Raw genomic sequence first — 23,699 nt, 5'->3', positions numbered from 1 at the left:
AATTTAAATCTGTAGCAATGAATTTTTGTGTACAGTTAGGCATAACACATCTCGTTTATAAAATAAATACTCTAATCGGGTACAGAGAGCGCACATATAACAAACCGTGCAGTCCCCGTATGTAGCTATTACTATAACATTTCTCAGAGCCGATTTTGGTAGCTACCACAGCCTCCTTTAACTCTATTTATCAAACAATTTTAATCCTGTACGGAATTTTCTAGAAACATATGAACATAATGAGGCACCCAAGATCAAAATGGGCTATGTTATCCAAAGTGAATTTTAAGAAAAGTTCATAAATTTCCTACATCTGATGTATGTACTGATTTTTTCTTTGTGTTTTACACATCTAAAATAAATTACTTTGAACCTAAACCTTTCACTGTGTAAAGTCTGCAACTCAAATTTGCCAATGATGTCAATAACTCATTTTCTAAAAAAAAGTCACATAGCCCATTTTGATCTCGGGCTCCTCTGTCTAGTGTAAATAATCCATGGCGCTACACCCCGTGAAGAGCCTAGACCGACCAGCTGGCTGCAGGCCTCAAGCCCACATGCCGAAGCAGAGGTGGACGATCCATCTAGTGTAGTCATAGTTATATTAATATAAAAATTGAGCTTTTGCGGTTTGAACAGAACCCCAACATTATGTATAAACATTTATGTCCATATCATAGATTAGAATGATATCCATATAAAAAGAATAAGTAGATAATATCTTCCCTCTTGTGCAAAACCGCATTAAATAAACCCAGAGACATTTTGTTCCCACTTTATTGGATCAGTCTGATCGAGGTTGCACTAACTTATAAAACACATTGTTATTTTATTAGTTAGCAATATTGAAAAAAATCAAGCAGGTCAACTCATGGTAATGTTCATACACATATACAGACTCCAGTAAACCCTAAAATTACAACAAACTTTTATGAAAACGTAGCTAATTATCTAACCAATGACACCAATAAAAGTTGAAATTCGCCAGAAATAGAATGTAGGTACAATATAATCTAATGAACTTAAAACTGTGCAATGTGATAATAATAATCAATTCTACTACAACAAAATACTGATTTCAATTCACCTATTGCAGCCGCGGCGAAAATGCGACTCACGAGCACATTGTGGCTCGCAGTGCATTTCCCTTGCTTCCTACCTACAACCCCCACCCTCTCACTCACCGGAGTCAAACTCCGTTCCATGTATATTTGTCTCTGACCTGCGTGTGGCGTATCATCGCAATGTCTCTTTCGAAACCATGTATCTCTATAAAAACGAAAGTTTCAAGTAGGATGGGAGGATGCATTTTTTGCTGACAATATGAGAATATTAAATTTATTCACAAGTATTACTAGGAAAACGGTTGTATAACATAAAACGGCATTATAAGTTACTACATGTTACTGATGAAACATTAAAAGGTTAAGTGTTGTTGTTGTTGTTATTATTATTAATATTAATATTATTATTATTATTATTATTATTATTATTATTATTATTATTATTATTATTATCATCATCATCATCATCGCTGTACGTCGATCCTTTTTCAGCAGATGTACGAATAATGCGGTTAGAACTTCAATTTAAATTCACATATTTACAATGTGATGTTAAATGAAAGCTAGATGTAAGGACTTGACTAATGTTGAACTTTTCAAATCTTTGGCAAAAAAATAAATATTTGAAGCTTCGTTCTTTCGCTTGCTCTGTTGAAGCCATGTTCGCTACAACTTACGTTTGTGAAAAATTATTTTCAACAATGAAAACAGTAAAAATCAAATTTAGATCACGACTGACAGACAAATACCTTCGTGATCAACTACGACTGGCAGTAAGCGACATAATTCCTGATTTTGAAACTCTGCCGCAGAGACATTCTGAAGACAATTAATTTTAGGTTGTGATAATGTGTCCTATGTTTTTTCGTTCATTTCTTTCTTCGTTACACATACTAAACATTAGTTTGTAACCTTGTACTGTATATAATTTTATTTAAGTGCTTGACGTAAGGAAAATTAAAAACCGTTAATGTCAGACAGTTGCTTCAATTCCCTTTCGGGTGTCCGCCTCCTTCCATAGGTGCTATGCACGTTGCAGCTTACACAGTGGCTCGGAGCACGATAGCATTTTCGCCACCGCTGACCTATTGTATACAGGGTGATTCATTATTACGTGTAAATACTTTGTGTATGTAATGTAGAGGTGAAACTAAGACTAAAACGTTCTATATAACTTTTTCTCAAAACCTTTGATTCCAGAGTTAACGCCATTTTGCGTGGTACTTGCGCTCCCAAACAAAGAAAGGATAACAAACCAAATGTAAACTAATTATCACTTTCGTACAATGCATTTGGACTTCAATACAAAAAACAACCAAAGTCACTAAACCGATATCCTCAGCAGTCTACTTATGCACGTTTTGTGAACTAAAACCAAACACAGTAAAGAATGTAAAGCAATTTCTTTTAGACTTTACACATTTGCACAATTCTTAGTATAATGCATGTTCAAAGTGCTGTCCCTCAACTTGAAGACATACCTGTGCTCGCCGCCTTAGTGATCTCTGAATGTCACACAACTCGTTCAACTCATTACAAACAATTCCACACGCATATTAAATTCGCTGTTGTAGTACTTCTAAGTTAGGTGCAGCAGAGGCATGCAATAACGACTTCAGGCAGCCTCAAAGGTAGAAGTCCTGAGGGTTCATGTCTGGTGATCTGGCTGGCCAAGGAGTTGGCTCTGCGCGGCCTATCCATTGTTCTGGATACGCAGCATTGAGATACGCCCTTACGTTGCGGCAGTAATGCACAGTAGCACCATTGTGCATAAACCATAAGTTCACTCGCGTTGCAAGAGGGATATCATGTAGCAGACCATTCAATTCGCGTTCCAAGAATGCGTGGTAGATTTTCCCATTCAATTGGGAGGTAGAACTCGAGGTCCGAGTAACTGATCCCCCACAATTCCACACAAAATGTGTGGGAGAACAGTAATGCCTATGCAGTTACTACGACGTAGGTGCCATCTACTGGACCTCTGGAATTAAAGGTTTTGAGAAAAAGTTGTAAAGAACGTTTTAGTCTTAGTTTCACCTCTACAATACACACACGAAGTATTTACACATAATAATTACTCAACCTGTATATGTAAAATCACAACAGTGGTTAAACAAACGTATAATTTACAAATACAAATTGTGTGTGGAGAGTTCCACCTGAATTTAAAAAATGACTCACTGATAACGTATATCTAAAGAAATCACGAAAAATATCAAATTGTGTAAACAATGATCAATAATGCCCATGGCTTGTCAGTGTATCTTTTCATTAATGATCTTCCTCGTATTCAATCGTGAAAACTTTGTAACTAATTCAACAGTTCATAGCAAAAATACACGTCAAAAAAATGACTTTCATACTCCATCGGCAAGTCTATCGTGCCATCAAAAAGGAGTGCGTTATATGACAGTAAAAATTTTTAATAGCCTCCCTATCTATATAAAAAATGAAACTCAAAACATAAAATTAATTAAGGCCAAATTAAAGAAGTACCTAATTTCTCACGCCTTCTATTCTGTAGGTGAATTCATGACATTCAATAACACTTCATGAAATTGATACTAAAACTTTGTATTGTACTAGTAGACTATATTGTAAATCTCGTCTATATATATTTCATCTAGACTGTGACTATGAATTAAGATTTTATAATAGTATTGTTTTTTGACTTGTTCCATATTCTAGCTGTAAGCATGTATGAATACCATGGAATGTTAATAAATACAATACAATACAATACAATACAATCAAGCTTGACAAAATAAGGAATGAAGATCAAGACTCACCTTTATGGCTGTTTCCTACTTACAATAATCAGCAGTATGAGGTACTTAATTGAAACAATCTTCTTCAATGCTACAATGTAATGAAATTCTTGATCATTACTTACTATATTTATTTGTCTGTAGCCGCATACCGTGGTGACATTGAAAATAGCATATAGCCATATAGAACCATAGGCTGTACATATATCGCTGGCATTCGGGTCCTTCAGTTTTTATGCACGTGCAATAAAACTTCACTCCCAGGTCCATAGGTTATTATGGTGTTAATTATAAAGTTAAAAACTTCGCGTGGATAGATGAACAACTAAACATTATATATTCCAATCACAGAATAATATATTCGTATAAAAATAATGTTAAATGAATAGCTTCCGTTTGTTGTTTGCAAGACCCGTTTTAGATGAAGTCATTTGTTTTCATTTCATTATAGCCTATAAAAAGCATTGTTAATTTAAAACTCATTTATCACATTAAATATCAGTCCTATCAAAATTTTGCAAAGAATAAAACTTATCGGAAATCAATTTTAAAGAAACTTTTGTTATGTAACATTTTTCACGAAAATCAATAATATGGGAGATATTTCGATTTATTTAATTCAGGCACCTTATAACCCCCCTTTTAAATAACGTGTTTTCAATGCTACATAGTTATAATCTAAGTTAGAACGAACTTCATTTATATTCCAATTATCATATAAATCGGTGCAGCTATTATCGTGTGAAAAGGTAACGAACATGCAGACAGACGGACGGACAAACAAAAATTAAAAAAAAAAAAAAAAAACTATTTTTTGGCTTCAGGATGATTAATTATACATGTTAACACCAATTATTTTTGAAAAAGCTAAAATTACCAGAAAAATTTCGGTTACAGATTTATTATTAGTAAAAAGGTAAAGATATCCCCGTAACATGCCATGAAGGTATTTGGGGGGCATTGAGGTAGAGCCCCATGCTTTCCATGACCTCGGAACTAGAATGAGGTGGTGTGGTCGGCACCATGCTCTGACCGCCTTTTACCCCTAGCAAAGACCCAGTACTCAATTTTATTATTAGTACAGATATAAAATAAACTTTCCAACACTTATTGCCCTCATAACGTCCACACCTGTGGAGTAACGGTCAGCGCGTCTGGCCGCGAAACCAGGTGGCCCGGGTTCGATTCCCGGTCGGGGCAAGTTACCTGGTTGAGGTTTTTTCCGGGGTTTTCCCTCAACCCAAGATGAGCAAATGCTGGGTAACTTTCGGTGCTGGACCCCGGACTCATTTCACCGGCATTATCACCTTCATCTCATTCAGACGCTAAATAATCTAAGCTGTTGATAAAGCGTCGTAAAATAACCTACTAAAATAAATGCCCTCATAACTCTTTCTTCCATTATTTCTAAGGTAATTGTTATTATATGAACAAACCATTCGATGCCGTAACAGATTGCTAATCAACATCATATATGACAATTAAAATGAAGCAATGAAAGAAATTACCATGTGAAGATTCACACATCATACTCACCTGTGAGGAAAAATCTCATTCTCTTCTGCCGCAACTTCCAGGTCCAACTCGTCCTTTACTATGTCCAAATCACACAACTCTTCCTAAAAATAAAGACACAATAGAATAGAAACATGGAGTAAGTTTACATGAAGAATGCAAGGATTCTTCACGACACAGGCCTGGATTTAAAGCCTACCGAGTCCAAGTATAAACTGAGTAGCAAAAGGAATTCCTTGGAGTTCTTATTTCAAACGTTTCTTCCGTTTCCAATATAGTACGATTTGAAATACTACTGCAAGAAAAAATGTAAGGCAATAATTCTTTACCCAGGCATTAACTTCGCGAAATCTAACTCAACTACAAAATGTCAAAGAATGTTATTGTGTGGCGACAAAATTTAACATTAAAACATGCTTTCCATTAAACATTCTGTACATCACATTTTGTAGGAATTTTTTGTTAGATGTCATCTAAAATTATATTTTATATCCTCGAACCTAACGAGAGTTTTAAAAACAATATTTAATTCTTGCGCATATTTTTAGTAAACCGTTATAGGCTGCCCACACCGAAAACAGTACAGAACAATGGACATGGTGAAAAAGGAGAATAATATAGGGAAGACAAAAGTACAAAGGGGGGGAAACAAAGAAATCCAAAAAATATTAAAGCACAACAGCAGTAATGTAGTGAAGAGTGAAGGGCAATGCTGGAAAGTAAGACACTCTTGTGGGGATTCTTTTTCACAAGTTACCTTTCCTTTTCCATTCCCCTTTATTTTAGTTCCTTTTGTGCAGTTTCGTTTTTAATAATTAGTTTGGCTTGTGTTATTTTATGATGAAGGATGGGTTGAGCAGAGAAAAATTCTCTTCAGCATCAGGATCCGAACTCGGGTTTTCAGCTCTATGTGCTGACGTTTTATCCACTAAGCCACGCCGAATTCCAGTTCCAAAGCTGAATTGAATCCTCTCAGTTAAAGTTCCACCTCTTAGTTTTCTTTTAGTGGCCAACCCTCATGCACTGTGTCACAGATGTGTGACAGTGGCACAATGTCCAATAGACAATGTGCAAAGGTGCACTCATTACTAGTAACTAAGTGGCTGGGATCCGAAAGAATGAGCGCCGTCTTAAATCACTAAGTGATTATTTACGCATATCATATTATTGTGATGTACCGAAGTACATATGATATTTCCATGCAGGAATTCTGCATTATCATATGATGAAGGATTAGTGGATTGGAGAAAAATTCTCTTCGGTATCGGGACCCGTACTGAGGCTTTATCCACTAAGCCACTCCGATGCTGCTCCACTGTGTGTCCACTGATTGTATCGGGATATTCCCATGGCGTGTTCCTAGGATGTTTAATATCAAACTGGGTGAGTGTAAATGAAATAAGTATAATAATCCTTCAATAACTGTCCTTTTAACCTAATAAATAATACAAGAAATTACATTAGGTCATTACACAATCAAACATGACTAGCGCTTTCGCCAATTAAATGGCATCTTCACGTCTAATTAGCATATGATAATGCTTTAAGCATAAAGACGTAGGTAAAAAGCAACATAATAAAATATGATGAAATACATTATGTAAGATTGGAGAAGATTAATTAAAACAGTATTACATGAATGACTGTACGATCACAAAGTAATGTAATACTGTTTTAAATTAATCTTCACCAATCTCACATCATGCAATTCATCATATTTTATTATGTTGTATTTTACCTACGTCTTTATGCTTAAAGCATTACCATATGCTAATTAGACCTGAAGATGCCATTAATTGGCGAAAGCGCTAGTCATGTTTGATTGTGTAATGACCTAATGTAATTTCTTGTATTATTTATTAGGTTAAAAGGACAGTTATTGAAGGATTATTATACTTATTTTACTTATTTCATTTATATGCTAACTTGTCGGACCAATATGTCTCTTAAATTTTGGGTGAATGTGTTTGTTTGCATGGTGATTGTACAATTGAGTAAATACCGCGATTATCTGGCCATTGCTCTCTGCATTATACAGCAGTTTGTATTTTACCAGTATATATATGCACGTTCCTTGCTTAGTAACGAGACATTAATATTCTTTCTGTCGCGTCATTTCCGAGACTTATTTTTTTATTGAGTGTGTTAATACTGTTCCATTAGGGAGTGCCCTGGCGGCGTGGCTTAATCTTTTCAGGGGTTACAGTTGTATAAGACAACTGTTATGTTATTGTAAACTTAAAGTGTGGTTATTGGTTTCACCTTCCTTTCCTGAAGCTGAATTTATTTTAAGAATTCTCTTTTACGAACTTTGTTGGTTATCCACCTTTTGGACAGGAAAGGTGGAAAGGGAATAGAAGTGTGTGCATTGGGGGTGTTCCCCTTATGAATTTTTATAGTCTGTATTGTAATTCTGTCTGAAGTCAACGTGTTTATATTAAAGCTGGTCTTCTATTGAATATTGGTGCTATGTGTCTTTTTGGTCTCCTTTCTCTTTGCAAGACAATCCAATGGGTTCCTTTCGATTTACTCTATTCTTCATCATGCAACCGATCCATGGTACAGGAACAAGACAGTTGATGGACGCAGGTGAAGTGCGAGAACAAGGTATTTCGTAGCATATAAATTACTACAGCGCACTGTATTTTTCTTATATTCACCACATATGAGACAATCAAAACTTTTTAAGCATTTTTAAACACCATCTCCATGTACAATATCCAACATGACTTTACGAAATACTCCACAGCAAGTCTCGATGTCTATATATTATCCTTGAGCAAGAAAACAACCACATTAGCAGCAGTCTAATTAAATTATCATCACAGTACAGTTTAGGGTAAACAGCATTCACAACTGGAGATGATTGCAGCTTGGCTTGGTCCTTCAGGCACAGACTGGGATAGATCCTTCCATTTAGGTTTTCTTTGGTCCACTGTGCACGCTACAAATCCGATGATGATCATCAAGTTCGAAAGGCAACCTGCGTGGCATTCATGAATCCGATGCTAACAAGTGGGCCACTCAGCATCAGCCCTGACAGAGCCAGGGCGCATCTTCAGACGAACACCTGATAAACTCTAGTGCCCGGAGGAATATATATTTGTAAATTATAGACATCAGCTCAAAAAATATGAGTGACCACAAGGGTCCTGAATACAACAAACATGTACAATATAATGTGATGTAATACATTAAAGAAGGCAAATAATATAAGTGGATTAATTGAAATAGAGATGATGATGTAATACTTGAAGAGAATCCTTGATAATATTTATAAGAATAGACATTACATAATCAAAAGGAATGTGAAGTTCCTTAAGATAATTCCATGTGAATTTTGTAATCGAACTTCTACTGCCAAACAGCAAACCAATGACAGACCATTGTTTAAGAGGGACGTTGTACTTTTGAGAAAGTTATGGCAGACAAGGTTCATATATAGACTTTAGACAAGGTTCATATATAGATTTTTTCTCAATATCAACTTCGGTGGCCTGATTTAGGTTTCTCTCGAAATGGATAGTAGGGTCAAGAACAAGAGCCCGTTTTAAGCGTTAATAGCAATAATGTCTGCCCATCTAAAAGAACCATATGATGATACACAATGTACTTCCTCATGAATTTCCCAATTTAAAGTTTTTAACGATGTCGCCAAAGCATGTCGTACGTGATGATGTCTAGCATTGATCAGCAGCTCGCCTTTAGGGCATTGTCCAAGCACATGTCCTCTATCAGCACTGGAAGTCTCTACTACCTCCAACATTTCATCTTACCCACTTTTAATTATTTCAAACGACAGATGAAATGATAAGAAGATATATTTCAATGCTTGGCATGCCTGTTTAAACTGTTTTTGGTTAAGAAATGCACATAAATTAAAAAAATTGCTTCAACAACTATTTTATTAACTAGGCATATGAAACAATTAAAAATTAAATGTAATTATAAAAAAAAAAGGGGACACCAAAGTCTGAACCAGGGAATTCTCAATCTGTAATAGTAGAATGCCCCACAACTGAACTATGCCACCTTCTGCATTTAATGCGACAATGTTTCAATAATACAATAAGGGAGAAAACAACGTTGGAGGAGTTTGCGGAATTATCTCTATAGCCTATCAGCATCAATGAATGGCTATCTAAAAGACAGTTACGATGCATGTTAAAAGTGCTGCCTCGTTTGGCAAACATCTCTACTCACGAATTAAAATGCCACTTTCAACACCTGTATCGTAAATAACTAGTGCAATTAAAACACTTAAAACACATCTTCGTATAATTCTCACAAACCTTGTTTATGTTTTTTTAGTTGGTTATTTAACGACGCTATATCAACTACTAGGTTATTTACCGTCGATGAAATTGGTGATAGCGAGATGGTATTTGGCGAGATGAGACCGAGGATTCGCCATAGATTACCTGGCATTCACCTTACGGTTGGGGAAAACCTCGGAAAAAACCCAACCAGGTAATGCGCAGACAAGAGCCTTAACCGACTGAGATACGCCGGTATGTTAAATATAGTCTTTGATTTGAGAAGAGAGCATATCAGGAGTAGAGTTTCTATAAAATTGCTTCAATGTAACTTTTTATGCATGCACCAGATTTTCGCGTCAAAATACGTAATTTTCACAGTTATATGAGCATGAAGTTGGTTAGGACATTTTTCTTTTCCTGTACAGCAGATTTTTGTATTTTTCTTGAAAATAAAAAATATACAAAACTGCATGTAAGAAGTTCACTACTCATAAAAGTAGCATCAATCATTAAAGGATATAAAAATGGTAATATGAGGGGCTTAACTCTATATAGCAAGATCTTATTCCTTGCCAAAAATAACTGTGTTATGATTGAAAGAATCGTTGTCTCCAAAGTTTAAAAAAAAAGAGCCACATCGCAATTTAAATTTAGGCTGTTCCGAAACAAAGAAATAAACAATAATAGCATGCAGATAGCTTTACTGTCCCCACTGTCAACAAAAATCCGCTGTCACCATAGCTGTACAGAGAAGGGTTCTGTGACGAACAGAATACAAACTAAACTTTGGAAAGAAGAGTGCCAATGAGCTCCACTCACCTCAGCTTCACACTTCACCACGGGAAAGTTATTGGGTTCAGATTTTATCTCTGATGTGTGATCGTAGCTGTCGTCCATGTATTCCTCCTTTATCCTAGTCACGTGCAGATCCAATAAATTCCCTTCCTGCAGAACAAAGAGACATTCTGACTGAGTTATATTTATTTATTTTATTGGGTTATTTTACGACGCTGTATCAACATCTAGGTTATTTAGCATCTGAATGAAATGAAGGTGATAATGCCGGTGAAATGAGTCCGGGGTCCAGCACCGAAAGTTACCCAGCATTTGCTCGTATTGGGTTGAGGGAAAACCCCGGAAAAAACCTCAACCAGGTAACCTGCCCCAACCGAGATTTGAACTCGGGCCACCTGGTTTCGCGTCCAGACGCGCTGACCGTTACTCCACAGGTGTGGACGACTGAGTAATATATAACAATGTGACAGATGCTGATCACAAGTGTTACAGGTTGCACTCTAGGTCTGCATGCCAGCGTTTCAATACCACTTGGAGCATAGACAAGAAATTACGGTAATAATTGAAGGAAAAATCTATAACACATATTAAACGCAGAATATATCAGAGAGAAGGTAATACTTCACTTCTGAGCGTGAATAAAATGGAGACACATCCGTAATGGGGTCCAGTTCACATTATGCCAATATAAGATAAAACATTCTCATTACAGTGACTGTAATGTTTTCTTGTTCAATTTGGAAATTTTACTTTGGCACTCAACACTGCCTCAAAAGTAAATTTTTGAAGTACATTTCCAATGGGGGGGGGGGGAACCCAACACATACTATTGGCGCTCAAGTGCAATGTAAGAAATATGACTTGTTTGTGGCACATCATCGCAACATTTAATCAAGGCACAATGTATTTCATGACAATTATGTTGGCGAACTTGCCACCATGCGCTTATGTTGGCAGCACTGTGCAAACAGCTCGGTAAGGTTTCATAACCTTAAGCAGAAAACCTATGTATGTATAAAATTGATTGGTGTGTGGATAAGCTTCAGGGCTTCTACCGCGTTGTCTTGGTGTTATTGGCTGACGTTTCGACCGCTGTGTTGTGGCCATCTTCAGAGCAGTTGTTGGGTAAGGAAATAGTCTCCCAGCTCTTATATATATATAGTAGTCTCGATGGGGGAGTACTATATATATAAGAGCTGGGAGACTATTTCCTTATCCAACAACTGCTCTGAAGATGGCCACAACACAGTGGTCGAAACGTCAGCCAATAACACCAAGACAACGCAGTAGAAGCCCTGAAGCTTATCCACACACCATGTACACCAGCCGCGGAAGCCTACGCGAACATATAAAATTGATTGTTTGTACGTTTTATTTTATTTTATTGGGTTATTTTACGACGCTGTATCAACATCTAGGTTATTTAGCGTTTGAATGAAATGAAGGTGATAATGCTGGTGAAATGAGTCCGGGGTCCAGCACCGAAAGTTACCCAGAATTTGCTCGTATTGGGTTGAGGGAAAACCCCGGAAAAAACCTCAACCAGGTAACTTGCCCCAACCGGGATTCGAACCCGGGCCACCTGGTTTCGCGCCAGACGCGCTGACCGTTACTCCACAGGTGTGGACTTGTTTGTACGTGAATAACAGCTAAATGACTGGAGGCCAATGCTGTCACTCAACATTGTAACGCATTGCAGCGAAATAAATACAAATAAACAGTAATATAAGAATGAGAGCGTATACAAGGGAGGCAGCAAAAATGGTCTTACATCTGGTGCAGGCTTTTCCTCTTCTTTAATAGTGTCATCAAATGGCTGTACTGCCAGAGGGTCAACTTTGGGTTCCGTCTTGATAGCAGCCATCACAACTGCAGGAACAGTGTCACAAAATTACCTGTGAACATTAATATAGCTACATGTGTGACCTGCTTACCTTCAATAAGAATCAGCGCGATACAGAAGAGTGATTAGGGTTACACATAAATTAATTTTGGATTAAAATCGTAATTATCAAATATAACAACTGCCTACAAATTTTCTCTATTTCTAGCACTAATGTTATTTCCACAGTGAAAAACAGATGCACAACACTGTAAACTCTGCGCAGAAAAGATTGAACTATTCGAAACGAGACACAATCAGCTGATATCATTTTTGGTCAATGTTACTTATGTCCCGCCCACTATAGAGACATAGGCCAATTTTACACATATTTAGTATAACTTGTTGCTTCTTTGACAGGTTAGGTTTGGTTAGTTTAGGTTTTTGTTATAGCCTACCTTCCATATAAGATTATAGCGCAACATTGGCAATGATAAAAGTGAAATATTCGTTCAGTGGGCGTTGGATACTCTACATTGACCTCATTTTCTTTCGCCCTTGCAATACAGTAACATTTTAACATACATCTACAGGAACTAACACAATACTGGGATGCCCTGAATTGCTTAAGAGCGGTAGCAATAGGAGATTATTAAACTATGACATTAAAAGATTGATTTCACTATGAGCCACTAATAAGCCCAAAACAATCTTTTTCTGTGTTTCACAGGACAGATACGTTGTTAAAAGCTAATTTTAAGACTGTTATGGCGATTACATTCAATTTTTTTTACTTATGACATTAATTTTGTCGTATATATTATACTAGGCTACATTTAAAAGTAAATTACGTATAATACGAGGTTCATTCAGGAAGGAAGTTCCAATCACGTCCAGAGATGTCGTGACTAGTTGAACAGGTCCAGTGATCTCAATAGAGCTCAATCAACAGGACTGCGCATGCAAAGCAGTAGAGAGGGGGTAAGTGGGAATAATGTAGTGGAGTTTCAATCTTGTCATTGCACACCGCTAGGAGAAAATGGCTGCACTGATATTGTCTCCTGCCAACTGCGAGATTCTTGCAGTTAGGTGATTTCTGCTCGTTCAGAAGCAATCTCCAGCAGAGATCCAGCTCCAATAGTGCAACGTGTATGGACCCGACCTTATGAGCGACAGTATGGTCAGACGATGGTGCAGGCAATGCACTGAAGGCTGAACCAATATGCACAACGAAGACCGTTGTAGCCGACCGTCCCTGGTGATGTCAGAACTGACGAAAAGTGTGCGGAAAGCAGTTTTGCAGAACCAGTGCTTCACAATTTCGAAACTCTCTGGCCAATTCCCCCAGATGTCTCCGTCATTGATGCACGAAATTGTGTCCCAGTGGCTTGGTTTTCGGAAAGTGTGTGCAAGATGGGTGCCAAAACAGCTGACAAATGAACACAAAATGAAACATCTGGCAGCAGCATTGACATTCCTCCAGCGGTACGCAGAGAAAGGTGACGAGTTTTCGACAGTGTTGTCACTGGGGATGAAACATGAGTGTCGCATGCCACACCAGAAACAAAACAACAATCCATCCATTGGCGGCCTAGTGGTTCACCTGTGAGGATCAAATTCAAGCAGACAATCTCTGTCAAAGAAAAAATCATGTGCTCTGTCTTCTGGGATCGACGTGATGTCCTCATGTGCGAGTTTCTACCACATGGGGAGACCGTTAATGCTAAGCGGTCTTGTCAGACATTGCGAAATCTGAGGAGGGTGATCCAGAACAAGAGACGTGGAATGCTGACAAGAGGCACTGCACATATATTATTGTATTGTAATGTACCGAAGTGCATATGATATTTCCATGCAGATATTCTGCGTCATCATACGATGAAAGAGTAATGGAATGGAGAAAAATTCTCTCCAGCACAGGGATTTGAATCCAGGTTTTCAGCTCTAAGTGCTGACGCTTAGTGGATAAAGCGTCAGCACGTAGAGCTGAAAACCCGGGTTGAAATCCCGGCGCTGGAGAGAATTTTTCTCCGTTCCATTACTCTTTCATCGTAAGAGGCATTGCGCTTTTGCACAACAACGCACGACTCCCTACAGCCAAGGCCACACGAAATCTGTTGCTTCAATTTGGATGGGCGATCTTCGACCAACCACCCTGCAGCCCAGACCTCGTGCCAAGTGCCTTTCATCCCTTTCGTCTCATGAAGCGCTTTCTGGCAGGAAAACATTTCCACAATTACGCTGAAGTATAGTTGGCAGTGACTTCATGGCTCCAGATGTTGGTGTCAGACTGCTATGACATGGGTATATGAACATTATTCACCAGTACGATAAATGCCTCAATAATGGTGGTGACTGTGTTCAGAAGTAGCCAGTGAATTTCTGTAAATAGAGCAATAAATATTTCTTACTTCTTGCTGTTTTTCTTTTCTTTATCAGCCATTGGTACTTATTTCCTCGATGAACCTCGTACCTACCTAGAAATAGAAACTTAATTACGACCAGAAATACACAGTGTATCAAAACGGACTTTACAAATTTATAAGCTTATAGAAATTTATCCACATATATTACAGAAATGGTTATGATGTCATTTTAAAGCAAAACACATCAAGTTTCTACAAGACAGTTATTTTGGTTCGATGTGACATCTAACCTAAAGTCGAACTCTTCCCACACTCGAGCCATTAGATCAGGAGTTACTTCTACAATTGCAGCAATAACTGGAGTTCTCAATTCAGCGAGGAATGTACACAAGATCTTTGAGGAACCATCACAGGAAAAATTCGAGGGAGGGGGGTCAGATCTAGTGAGGGAAGTGGCCATGCAGTTGACCCTGCACGACCAATCCAACGACCTGGGAAACGTCAATCAAGTAGTCCACAAATCGCGTGGTGGCAGTGAAGTGGTGCCTCATCTTGCTGGAAGTGAATGCGTCCATCTTGTTCACCTTCGTCAATCTGCAGAATGAGGTACATTTCGAGCACATATTGATACACCTCTAATCACTTATTACTACGTTTTCGTAGTATCTGGCAAACCACAGTATAAAGAAGATACAATAGAGACAACTCTTGTCGGCACCTTTGATGTTGTTGGTACTAAAATCAAGCTTAGGGAGGTCTAGTTCTCAATGAATCCAACCATGTCGCCAGTATCGGCAGCGCTAACAGCTGATTTTAGTGATCGCTGTTCAGACATGCTAAACTTTCAGATGAAACTTTGTATTAACTGTTGTAATAATTCCTTTGTTCTGTAGTGATATTTGTGTCTTATTATGTAGGTCTAATGAAAATTCACTTTTTCTTTTCAAAATACATATAAAATTGCAGTGTTTATGATTGAAGTAAAACATACTATTAGCGAAGTGCTTACCATTTTATTCTGTTTCTTCATATCCATTGCATTTCTTTCCATATAATGTTATTAGCTAGTCAACAAAATTTTATTATATCCATTGTTGACGTAACTTCATCGAAACTAATGTCATGATCTATGTAGCTAATGATTCAACATTACGTTACCAACATAAGCATCTACCAGTGACTTTAAAATTAGCGTCAATTAGTGAATATTTTCATGATGTTTACATACGGAAGTAATTATTATTATGATTATGTTGCCATTCCTTCGCCTCATGTCTTTCAAATTGTTAAAAGATGAGTAATAAATATTTTCAGTTAATATTAAATTATGCCAGCCTATCGTAGATGGAGAACCATCTGGTGGAGGTTCCAGACAATACACCTGGTTTCGTGACATGTGCACTCAGAATTTGTTCCCACTAAATGGGCTAGTTGAACTTACTGTATCTTCTTTATACTGTGGCCAAACCGTCAAGATCATCCTCTGGAATGCAAAGTATCGTAAGCGCCACTTTTACCGAAAATAAGTTATGGTGCTTGGAATAAATTGTCCACCACTGCCCAACGACTGTAAAAATTCCGTGAGCCCCAACAATTTTTTTCCCTCTGACAAGTTGGTTCATCGTATTCACCAACATGTTGGATAAGTACCGTAACTGCCTTCACTGTAAAGTTAGCAAAATGGTGCTTACCACATTCTGCCTTGCAGGGGACGGCGTGTGTTATACAATCTCACGAGAAGCATCTTTCGTTGATTTGCTGGGGCTACGAACAAAGCTCTCCCTGACTCCTTCAACAGTATCAGAAGTTCGCGGGCGACCTGAGATTTGTCAAGTCACACGAACATCCTGACTCAACAAAAGGCTAGGTAATGTCACTCTATATGGTGCGAGATGTCTTTGTGGACGAGCGCAAGGCTACTACGTAAATCAAATAAATGCATGTATGCATGGCAGCCAACACTACACTCCTTAGCGATCAGAGGAAGGCTGCTATCATGTAGTTGAAAAGCTAGAGTTGTAACTGTACGAAATGTGGATGTAGTTTATAGACATAACTCCAGAGTCGCATTGATACGATGCGTCCAGCTCCGGGAACCCGTGCGGCAAAGGAACTCTCAACCAAACACATTATTACCTGGGTTCGATCCCCGTATAAATGTAATTCCTTGGAACACGTATGAGTAGGACAGAGTATATAGAGTGGACTGAGAGGATAGAGAGTGTAGTGGCAGGACAGAGATTGGACTGAGAGTGCATAGTCTACTGAGAGGACAGAAAGAGGACAAAGTGGACAAAGTGCAGTGACAAGACAGAGAGTGGACTGAGAAAAAATAAAGTGGACTGAGAAGACGGAGAGTGGAATGAGAGAACATAGAGTGGATTGAGACGACACAGACTGGACTGGTAGGACAGAGTGTAGTGACAGGACAGAGAATGGACTGAGAACAAAGAGTGGACAGAGAGTAGACTGAGAGCACAGAGATTGGACTAAGAGGACAGAGAGTGAACTGAGAGGACGGAATGGACTCAGAGACAGAGAGTGGACTGAAAGGAGTTAGTTACTGGAGGTACGTTAACAGAAAGCCACAATTTAAGTCACACAAGCATTTGTGTGCACTCATAGTTGAATTCTGGCGTCTTGTCAGCTCATTTGAGTCGTGTGGATACAAAGGAAAAATTGTGACGGTGTCGTGCATAGTTCCTGGGGTAGCTCATTCGGAGGAGCGTTCGCGCGCTAAGCGAAGGGTCCCGGGATCGATACCCGGTTCCGGAACAATTTTTCCTTGAAATTACTCGGTCCACTATTGCTTCGTTGCTGGGCGCCCTGACGGGCTACACAATTCGGAAGTCGCGCTCGAAACCGTGGGACAGGACCACAGAGATAGGAAAGATCCCTGCTAGTGAGACGGGAGTTATAAGCCTACGAAACAACTTAATAATGAATATAAGTAGTTAGAAGGGGAAGAAATTCGAGGCCTAATCAGGCATTCTCAGGAAATCCCATCATGTAGGCGGACGTGGCAAGTCTATACAGTGGGGATGGAGAGGTGAAAATAGCTGTGATGATGTGGTGGGCGTTCCCATGCAATGGTGGCTGGCGGTCAGAAGTAGTGATGAGAAAGACGAGAGAAGGAAAAGGAGTGGATGGTGATAATATGATAAATGTGCAGAAAGGAGCCACCATTGCATCCCCCGGTAACCAATTTGGAGCAACCTACCTGTCCTCTCAGTCCAATCTCTTCCCTCTCAGTCTAGTCTCTGACCTGTCACTACACTCTCTCTCTTCCGAGTTCACTCTCTGTTCTCTCAGTCCAACTATTTGTTGGTTTAGTCCCCTCAATCCACTCTGTCTTCTCAGTCCACCCTATGTGATCTCAGGGCAATTTCTGTCCTTCCAGTCCACTATTTGTTGCCTCAGTCCGCTCTCTGTCCTCTCAGTCCACTCTATTCCCCGTCTACTCTATGTGCGCTCAGTTCAGTCTCTGTACTCTCAGTTTACTGTCTGTCCTCTCATTCCAATCTCTGTGCTCTCAGTCCGCTCTCTGTCCTGTCAGTCCAATCTCTGTCCTGTCACTACACTCTCTGTCCTACCAGTCTACTCTCTGTCTTTTCAGTCCACTCTATGTGCTCATAGTCCAGTCTGTCCTCTCAGTCCACTCACTGTCCTCTCAGTCCATTCTTTGTCTCATCAGTCCACTCTATGTGCTCTAAGTCATTTCTCTTCTGTCCTGTCACTACAATTTCTGTCCTAGCAGTCGAGTGTGTCCTCTCAGTCCACTCTATGTGCTCTCAGTCCTTTGTCTGTCCTGTCACTACACTCTCTATCATACCAGTCCAGTCTCTGGCCTCTCAGTTCACCCAATGTCCCCTCAGTTCACTCTCTGTCTTCTCAGTCCACTCTATGTCCTCTCGGTCCAATCTCTGTTATGTCATTACATTCACAGTCCTACCAGTGCAGTGTCTGTCCACTCTACGCCCTCTCAGTCCACTCTATGTGCTCTCAGTCCATTCTCTGTGCTATCATTGGATCATTTTATATTCTAATTTCAGATTATCTTGCAATTCTCTCGTACTCATACAAGTTCCAAGGAATTTTATTTATACGGGGATCGAACCCAGGTAAAAATGTATTTGACCAACAACTCATTTGCCGTATGGGTTTCCGGAGCTGGACTCATCGTATCAATGTGACTCTGTTGTTCTGTCTATAAACTACGTCCATGATTTCATACCGTTACAAGTTACTGGCTTTTCAAATATATGATAGCAGCCTTTCTCTCATTGCTAAGTAGTGCAGTGATGGCTGCCATGCATTGATGCATAATTTGATTCACGTAGTAGCCTTGCACCATTTGAAAGTGTACAGGGTGAGATTATCAAGTCCTGTGCCAAGAGTAAATTGTAGGCTTAGTTGCAGGATCTTAACGATACTGAGTACGAAAACTACGTTGCCCTGTAGTCGCGAACTCTATTTCGTGAAACCAAAGCATACAGAGACCATGTTCCGAACCTGTGAAAGTAGCCATTTTGTACTGCAACTGATGTAGCGCTCTTGGTGTCTGAATGTGATATTACAGCACTATGCCCGTCAAAACTTGATGTGTTTTGCTTTAAAATGACACAAGTATTTTTGTAAGACATGTAGATAAATTTCTATAAGCGTATAAATTTGTAAAGCCCTTTTTGATAGGTGCACGGTGTATTTATTCGAACAACTATGAATAGAGTTGAGATAAAAGTTTTCCAGGGTAGCTAACTAAAAAGAGGTGCAACAATGACAAATTTCGCAATTTTCAATCTACCTTCGGTCCATAATTTCCTAAATAGATATGTAACTACATTTAATGGAATATATTACACACACTTTCCCTTTATTTGGCTGCACACCTTTTACGAAAATATATTCGAAAAAGTTCTCTCTTTCATTGGGTATTTCTGTTGCCTAAATAGTCATTCGTGTATTACGACTGAATATTACATACTGTACCGTAAACTGGGGTAAAGAGGATCACATGTGGTAAAGTGGATCATGTGTGTATTGTTAGATAAGTCAGCGCCACATGGATTACACATACAAAGAAAACTATTTTTAATGGCATTTATAGAAGAAAGGTTTTCTTTGCATGTGTGATCCATGTGGCGCTGAATTATCTAAGCAATACACATATGATCCACTTTACCACATGTGATCCTCTTTACCCCAGTTTACGGTACATTTTTTTTAATCTAACATTTTAGTTCTTTCAAACAGTGTTTCATTTATTTTGTCTCTAACCATACTTGAACGTCCTAGCATACCACATTCCTTTCCACCTTGCAGTATCTTGCAAACATGAAAAATAGCACAAAAGTTGGTTGAAATGTGAAAGAAAAGGGAGAATTGCTAATCTCGAGATCAGATGTGGAACCTTTCAGCTGTGTCATTATGATGCTAACAAAGTACGGAATATAGGCATGACATTTACCTTGCCATCCACACCAGGAGAAATATGGTTTCTCTCTCTCTCTCTTCTTCCCTCGCCCACCTCAACTTTACTGAGAAGTAGTGTCACTATTAGTGAAAAGGTTAGACAGGGTTTGATGAGGACATAAAGGTGTATCTACACGGTTCAACTTTTCTTCCAACTTTGCGCACTGAAACAATGAATGCAAGATTGAAATTTAATATTAATTAATGTATTTATATAGTGCAGATGACGTTCAAAACGGCGCACCATGTAGACACAAAATCTTCATGCACCTTAATTGAACGTACGTTTTAAAGTTTATTCTTTCAATATTCTTCCCAGACTGCATGCGTACACGCATGAGAATTTGAATCGCGAAGAAACAGCTTTAGATTAGTAACAAGCAGCCACAATGTTAGCGATAAAGTTAGGTAGAGTTAAATGAGATAGATCAGTTTCAGACGTAGCCTATTGTCAGTGACAAGGTTGAGTGTGGTTTGATGAGAACATAGATTAGTAACAAGTAGGCCCACTGCAAATAGAGTTTAATGAGATATATTAATGATAAGACGCACTGAGCAAAATTGACACAAGTGAACGTCAGCTAAATTATTCCCTTGTTATAACAATAGGTTTTGTTTCCCGACATTTTGTCGATTATCACGATATTCCTTGGATTACCACAACTAACTTAGTCGGTGATCCAGGTTGCTCGTCTTCTGATCATATGCACTGCCTCCTTTCTGGGACTTATAAAGTGCCTATGCAACAAAATTTTTTCTAAGACTATACATCTATTATCAGATAGTACATCTCACTCAACGATATGTGTCAGAGGAAGAACAATTGTTTGTATGCATCTGAAGTCTGACTAGTGTAATTGGCGACGTATGTAATTTACGGAGAAAGGAACTGGACACCCTACCCCATTATCTCCTGGTCTAGTTGTCTCATAAGCGTTGCCCTATTGGTGCCACTTGTAGGGTCCAGATCTGTCTTCGGACAGTTGACTAAACAATAATAAAGGACTAGTTTTTCCCATCCAAAGGTACTGAGATTTCGCACACAAAACAAATCTACTATCTGTAAATAAAATCCAAAGTTTTGTAAAAATTTGTTAGACAGGAGGAAAGTTATTAATTTATTCCAGCTAATCTGTCCCACTGTGTAGTGGCTACAATTTTTCTACACTTTTGACATTTTCTCTAGTTTCTATGCTATATTATTATGTCCAAAATAAATGCAGTCTTTTTAAAATACTAAGATATTTTAGTTTAATGTTCCTGTAATCTAGTCATAAATTTTTTATTACAACACAAGTCGTCTTTCAGCTTGTTTTAATTTTTACTCGTGTGTTTTTCCCCAGAAATATATATTTATTATTATTATTACTATTATTATTATTATTATTATTATTATTATTATTATTATTATTATTATTATTATTATTATTATTATTCATAACAGTGAACAGTTCGTCAGCTAACTGAAATGTGGGTTTATTCATTCTCCTTAATCCACACATAGATATTTCATTCCAAACTTTGGAACTAATTTAATATTTTATCTTTAAATGAACAAAACGTACCGAAACGCTCTACATGATCCGACTACTTAGCAACTGGATAATGATTTTGATCCAAAGTGTAGTTAACCATACACAGATATGTGTACTGGATGTGGACACTATGCAATACAAATAGAAATATTTTCGTATCAATTTTCAACTTGCTATAATAGCACAGTTGGTAGAGCAGTGGTATTGAGAATCAAGAGAAGACTCATCGTTGTTCGATTCTCGTCCAAGTAAAGTAATCAATTTAATTTGTATTAGAATCTATAACATTACTGTAGAAATCAGTCAGAGAATTAAGAAAATTCGAAATAAATATGAGTTACTTAAAGGAATGAAGAAAACAAGCGGGTAAACTGTGAGGGATAGAAGAGGGTGTCGACCTGGTTGGCAAGTTGGTATAGCACTGGCCTTCTATGCCTAAGATTGCGGGTTCGATCCCGGGCCAGGTCGATGGCATTTAAGTGTGCTTAAATGCGACAGGCTCATGTCAGTAGATTTACTGGCATGTAAAAGAACTCCTGCGGGACAAAATTCCGGCACATCCGGCGACGCTGATATAACCTCTGCAGTTGCGAGCGTCGTTAAATAAAACATAACTTTAACTTTAGAAGAGGGTAATTTTCTAGTTAGCTCACGGTAAGAGAGAGTCGGTAATAGTAATCCATTTGAATGTGGACCTAATTACGTTATAGGCCACGTCAGAAATCATGTGTGCGAAAACGTTTTGTCTTTGTCTTTTTTTCTCTTTTCTCATCTTCTCCCTTCCTCTTCTCAACAATCTGTGGGAAGCCGGTGTTCAATAATGACAATGTAACAATGTACTTACCTTTGTGGAAGAATATCGTGGATTTATATAGGCCTACTGTTTCAACTGTCAGTCTCCAGGATTAGCCACGTCCAATATTAATACAAAATAATAAGAATAATATTGCCGAGTAATTTAAGTATTCGTTCGGGATACGTGATCAAAGGGGCCGTGATACCTGTTTACTTTAAAAAACTGAGATTGTATAATGATATAATTTTTGTTCTTTACTGCTATCTCTACTTTAATACAGTGTAGCCTACTATACTGCTATTACTTACACACGGTTTTTAAGGAATACGCAGGATAATTTCCGCCCTCACATAAGCCCGCCATCGGTCCCTATCCTGTGCAAGATTAATCCAGTCTCTATCACCATATCCCACCTACCTCTAATCCATTTTAATATTATCCTCCCATCTACGTCTCGGCCACCCTAAAGGTCTTTTTCCCTCCGTTCTCCCAACTAACATCCTATATGCATATCTGGATTCGCCTATACGTGCTACATGCCCTGCTCATCTCAAACTTCTGGATTTAATGTTCCTAATTATGTCAGATGAACAAAACTATGCGTGCAGTTCTGCGTTGTGTAACTTTCTCCATTTTCCTATAACTTCATCCCTCTTAGTCCCAAATATTTTCCTAAGAACCCTATTCTCAAACACCATTAATCTCTGTTCCTCTCTCAAAGTGAGAATCGAAGTTTCACAACCATAAAGAACAACCGGGTAATATAACTGTTATATAAATTACAACTTTCAGATCTTTTTACACCCGACTAAATGACAAAAGCTTCCCAACCGAATAATAACAAGCATTTCCCATAAGTTATTTATTCTGCGTTTAATTTCTGCTACTGTTGCTCCAAGATATTCGAATTTTTCCACCTCTTTCCAGGGCAAATCTCCAATTTTTATATTTCCATTTCGCACAATATCCTGCAGAAACTACTTGAAAATGTATTTAGTATTGTTTACTGTCTATTAATTAATGTATTTATCTTGTAACGTTCTATGACTCATTCTTACTACTGCTTCTTTACAATTGTATATTATCTCTATATAATGTATTTAACATGAAACAAACTACAATCCTTATATACCAAAGATTGAAATAGAGTTAAAATATTTGGAGAATAATAATAATAATAATAATAATAATAATAATAATTTATTTATTTATTTTATTGGGTTATTTTACGATGCTGTATCAACATCTAGGTTATTTAGCGTCTGAATGAAATGAAGGTGATAATGCTGGTGAAATGAGTCCCGGGT

The 23,699-nt window shown here is 38.1% G+C and overlaps 1 protein-coding gene across 4 annotated transcripts in view; it reads right to left on the bottom strand.

Moving 5' to 3' along the window:
• Positions 1 to 23,699, bottom strand: part of LOC138692884 (oocyte zinc finger protein XlCOF6-like) — a 71,194-nt gene that overhangs the window by 17,735 nt on the left and 29,760 nt on the right. Inside the window, exons 1-5 of one of the 4 annotated variants that reach the window (XM_069816193.1) lie at positions 22,441 to 22,559; positions 20,057 to 20,225; positions 12,173 to 12,296; positions 10,426 to 10,551; positions 5,369 to 5,451 (exon numbers count right to left, since the gene is read on the bottom strand). In XM_069816193.1, the coding sequence (XP_069672294.1) occupies positions 5,369 to 5,451; positions 10,426 to 10,551; positions 12,173 to 12,265 (302 nt within the window). In that variant the 5' untranslated portion in view covers positions 12,266 to 12,296; positions 20,057 to 20,225; positions 22,441 to 22,559. Of the gene's footprint in view, positions 1 to 5,368; positions 5,452 to 10,425; positions 10,552 to 12,172; positions 12,297 to 14,634; positions 15,222 to 20,056; positions 20,226 to 22,440; positions 22,577 to 23,699 lie in introns of those variants that run through there. The other 3 variants (XM_069816194.1, XM_069816195.1, XM_069816197.1) reach the window with 3 other exon arrangements.

This window comes from Periplaneta americana, chromosome 17, assembly GCF_040183065.1.
Source record: "Periplaneta americana isolate PAMFEO1 chromosome 17, P.americana_PAMFEO1_priV1, whole genome shotgun sequence".
Lineage (NCBI taxonomy): Eukaryota > Metazoa > Arthropoda > Insecta > Blattodea > Blattidae > Periplaneta > Periplaneta americana.
The sequence above is the reverse complement of the archived record's forward strand: the minus strand, read 5'-3'. Positions and strand labels throughout refer to the sequence as shown.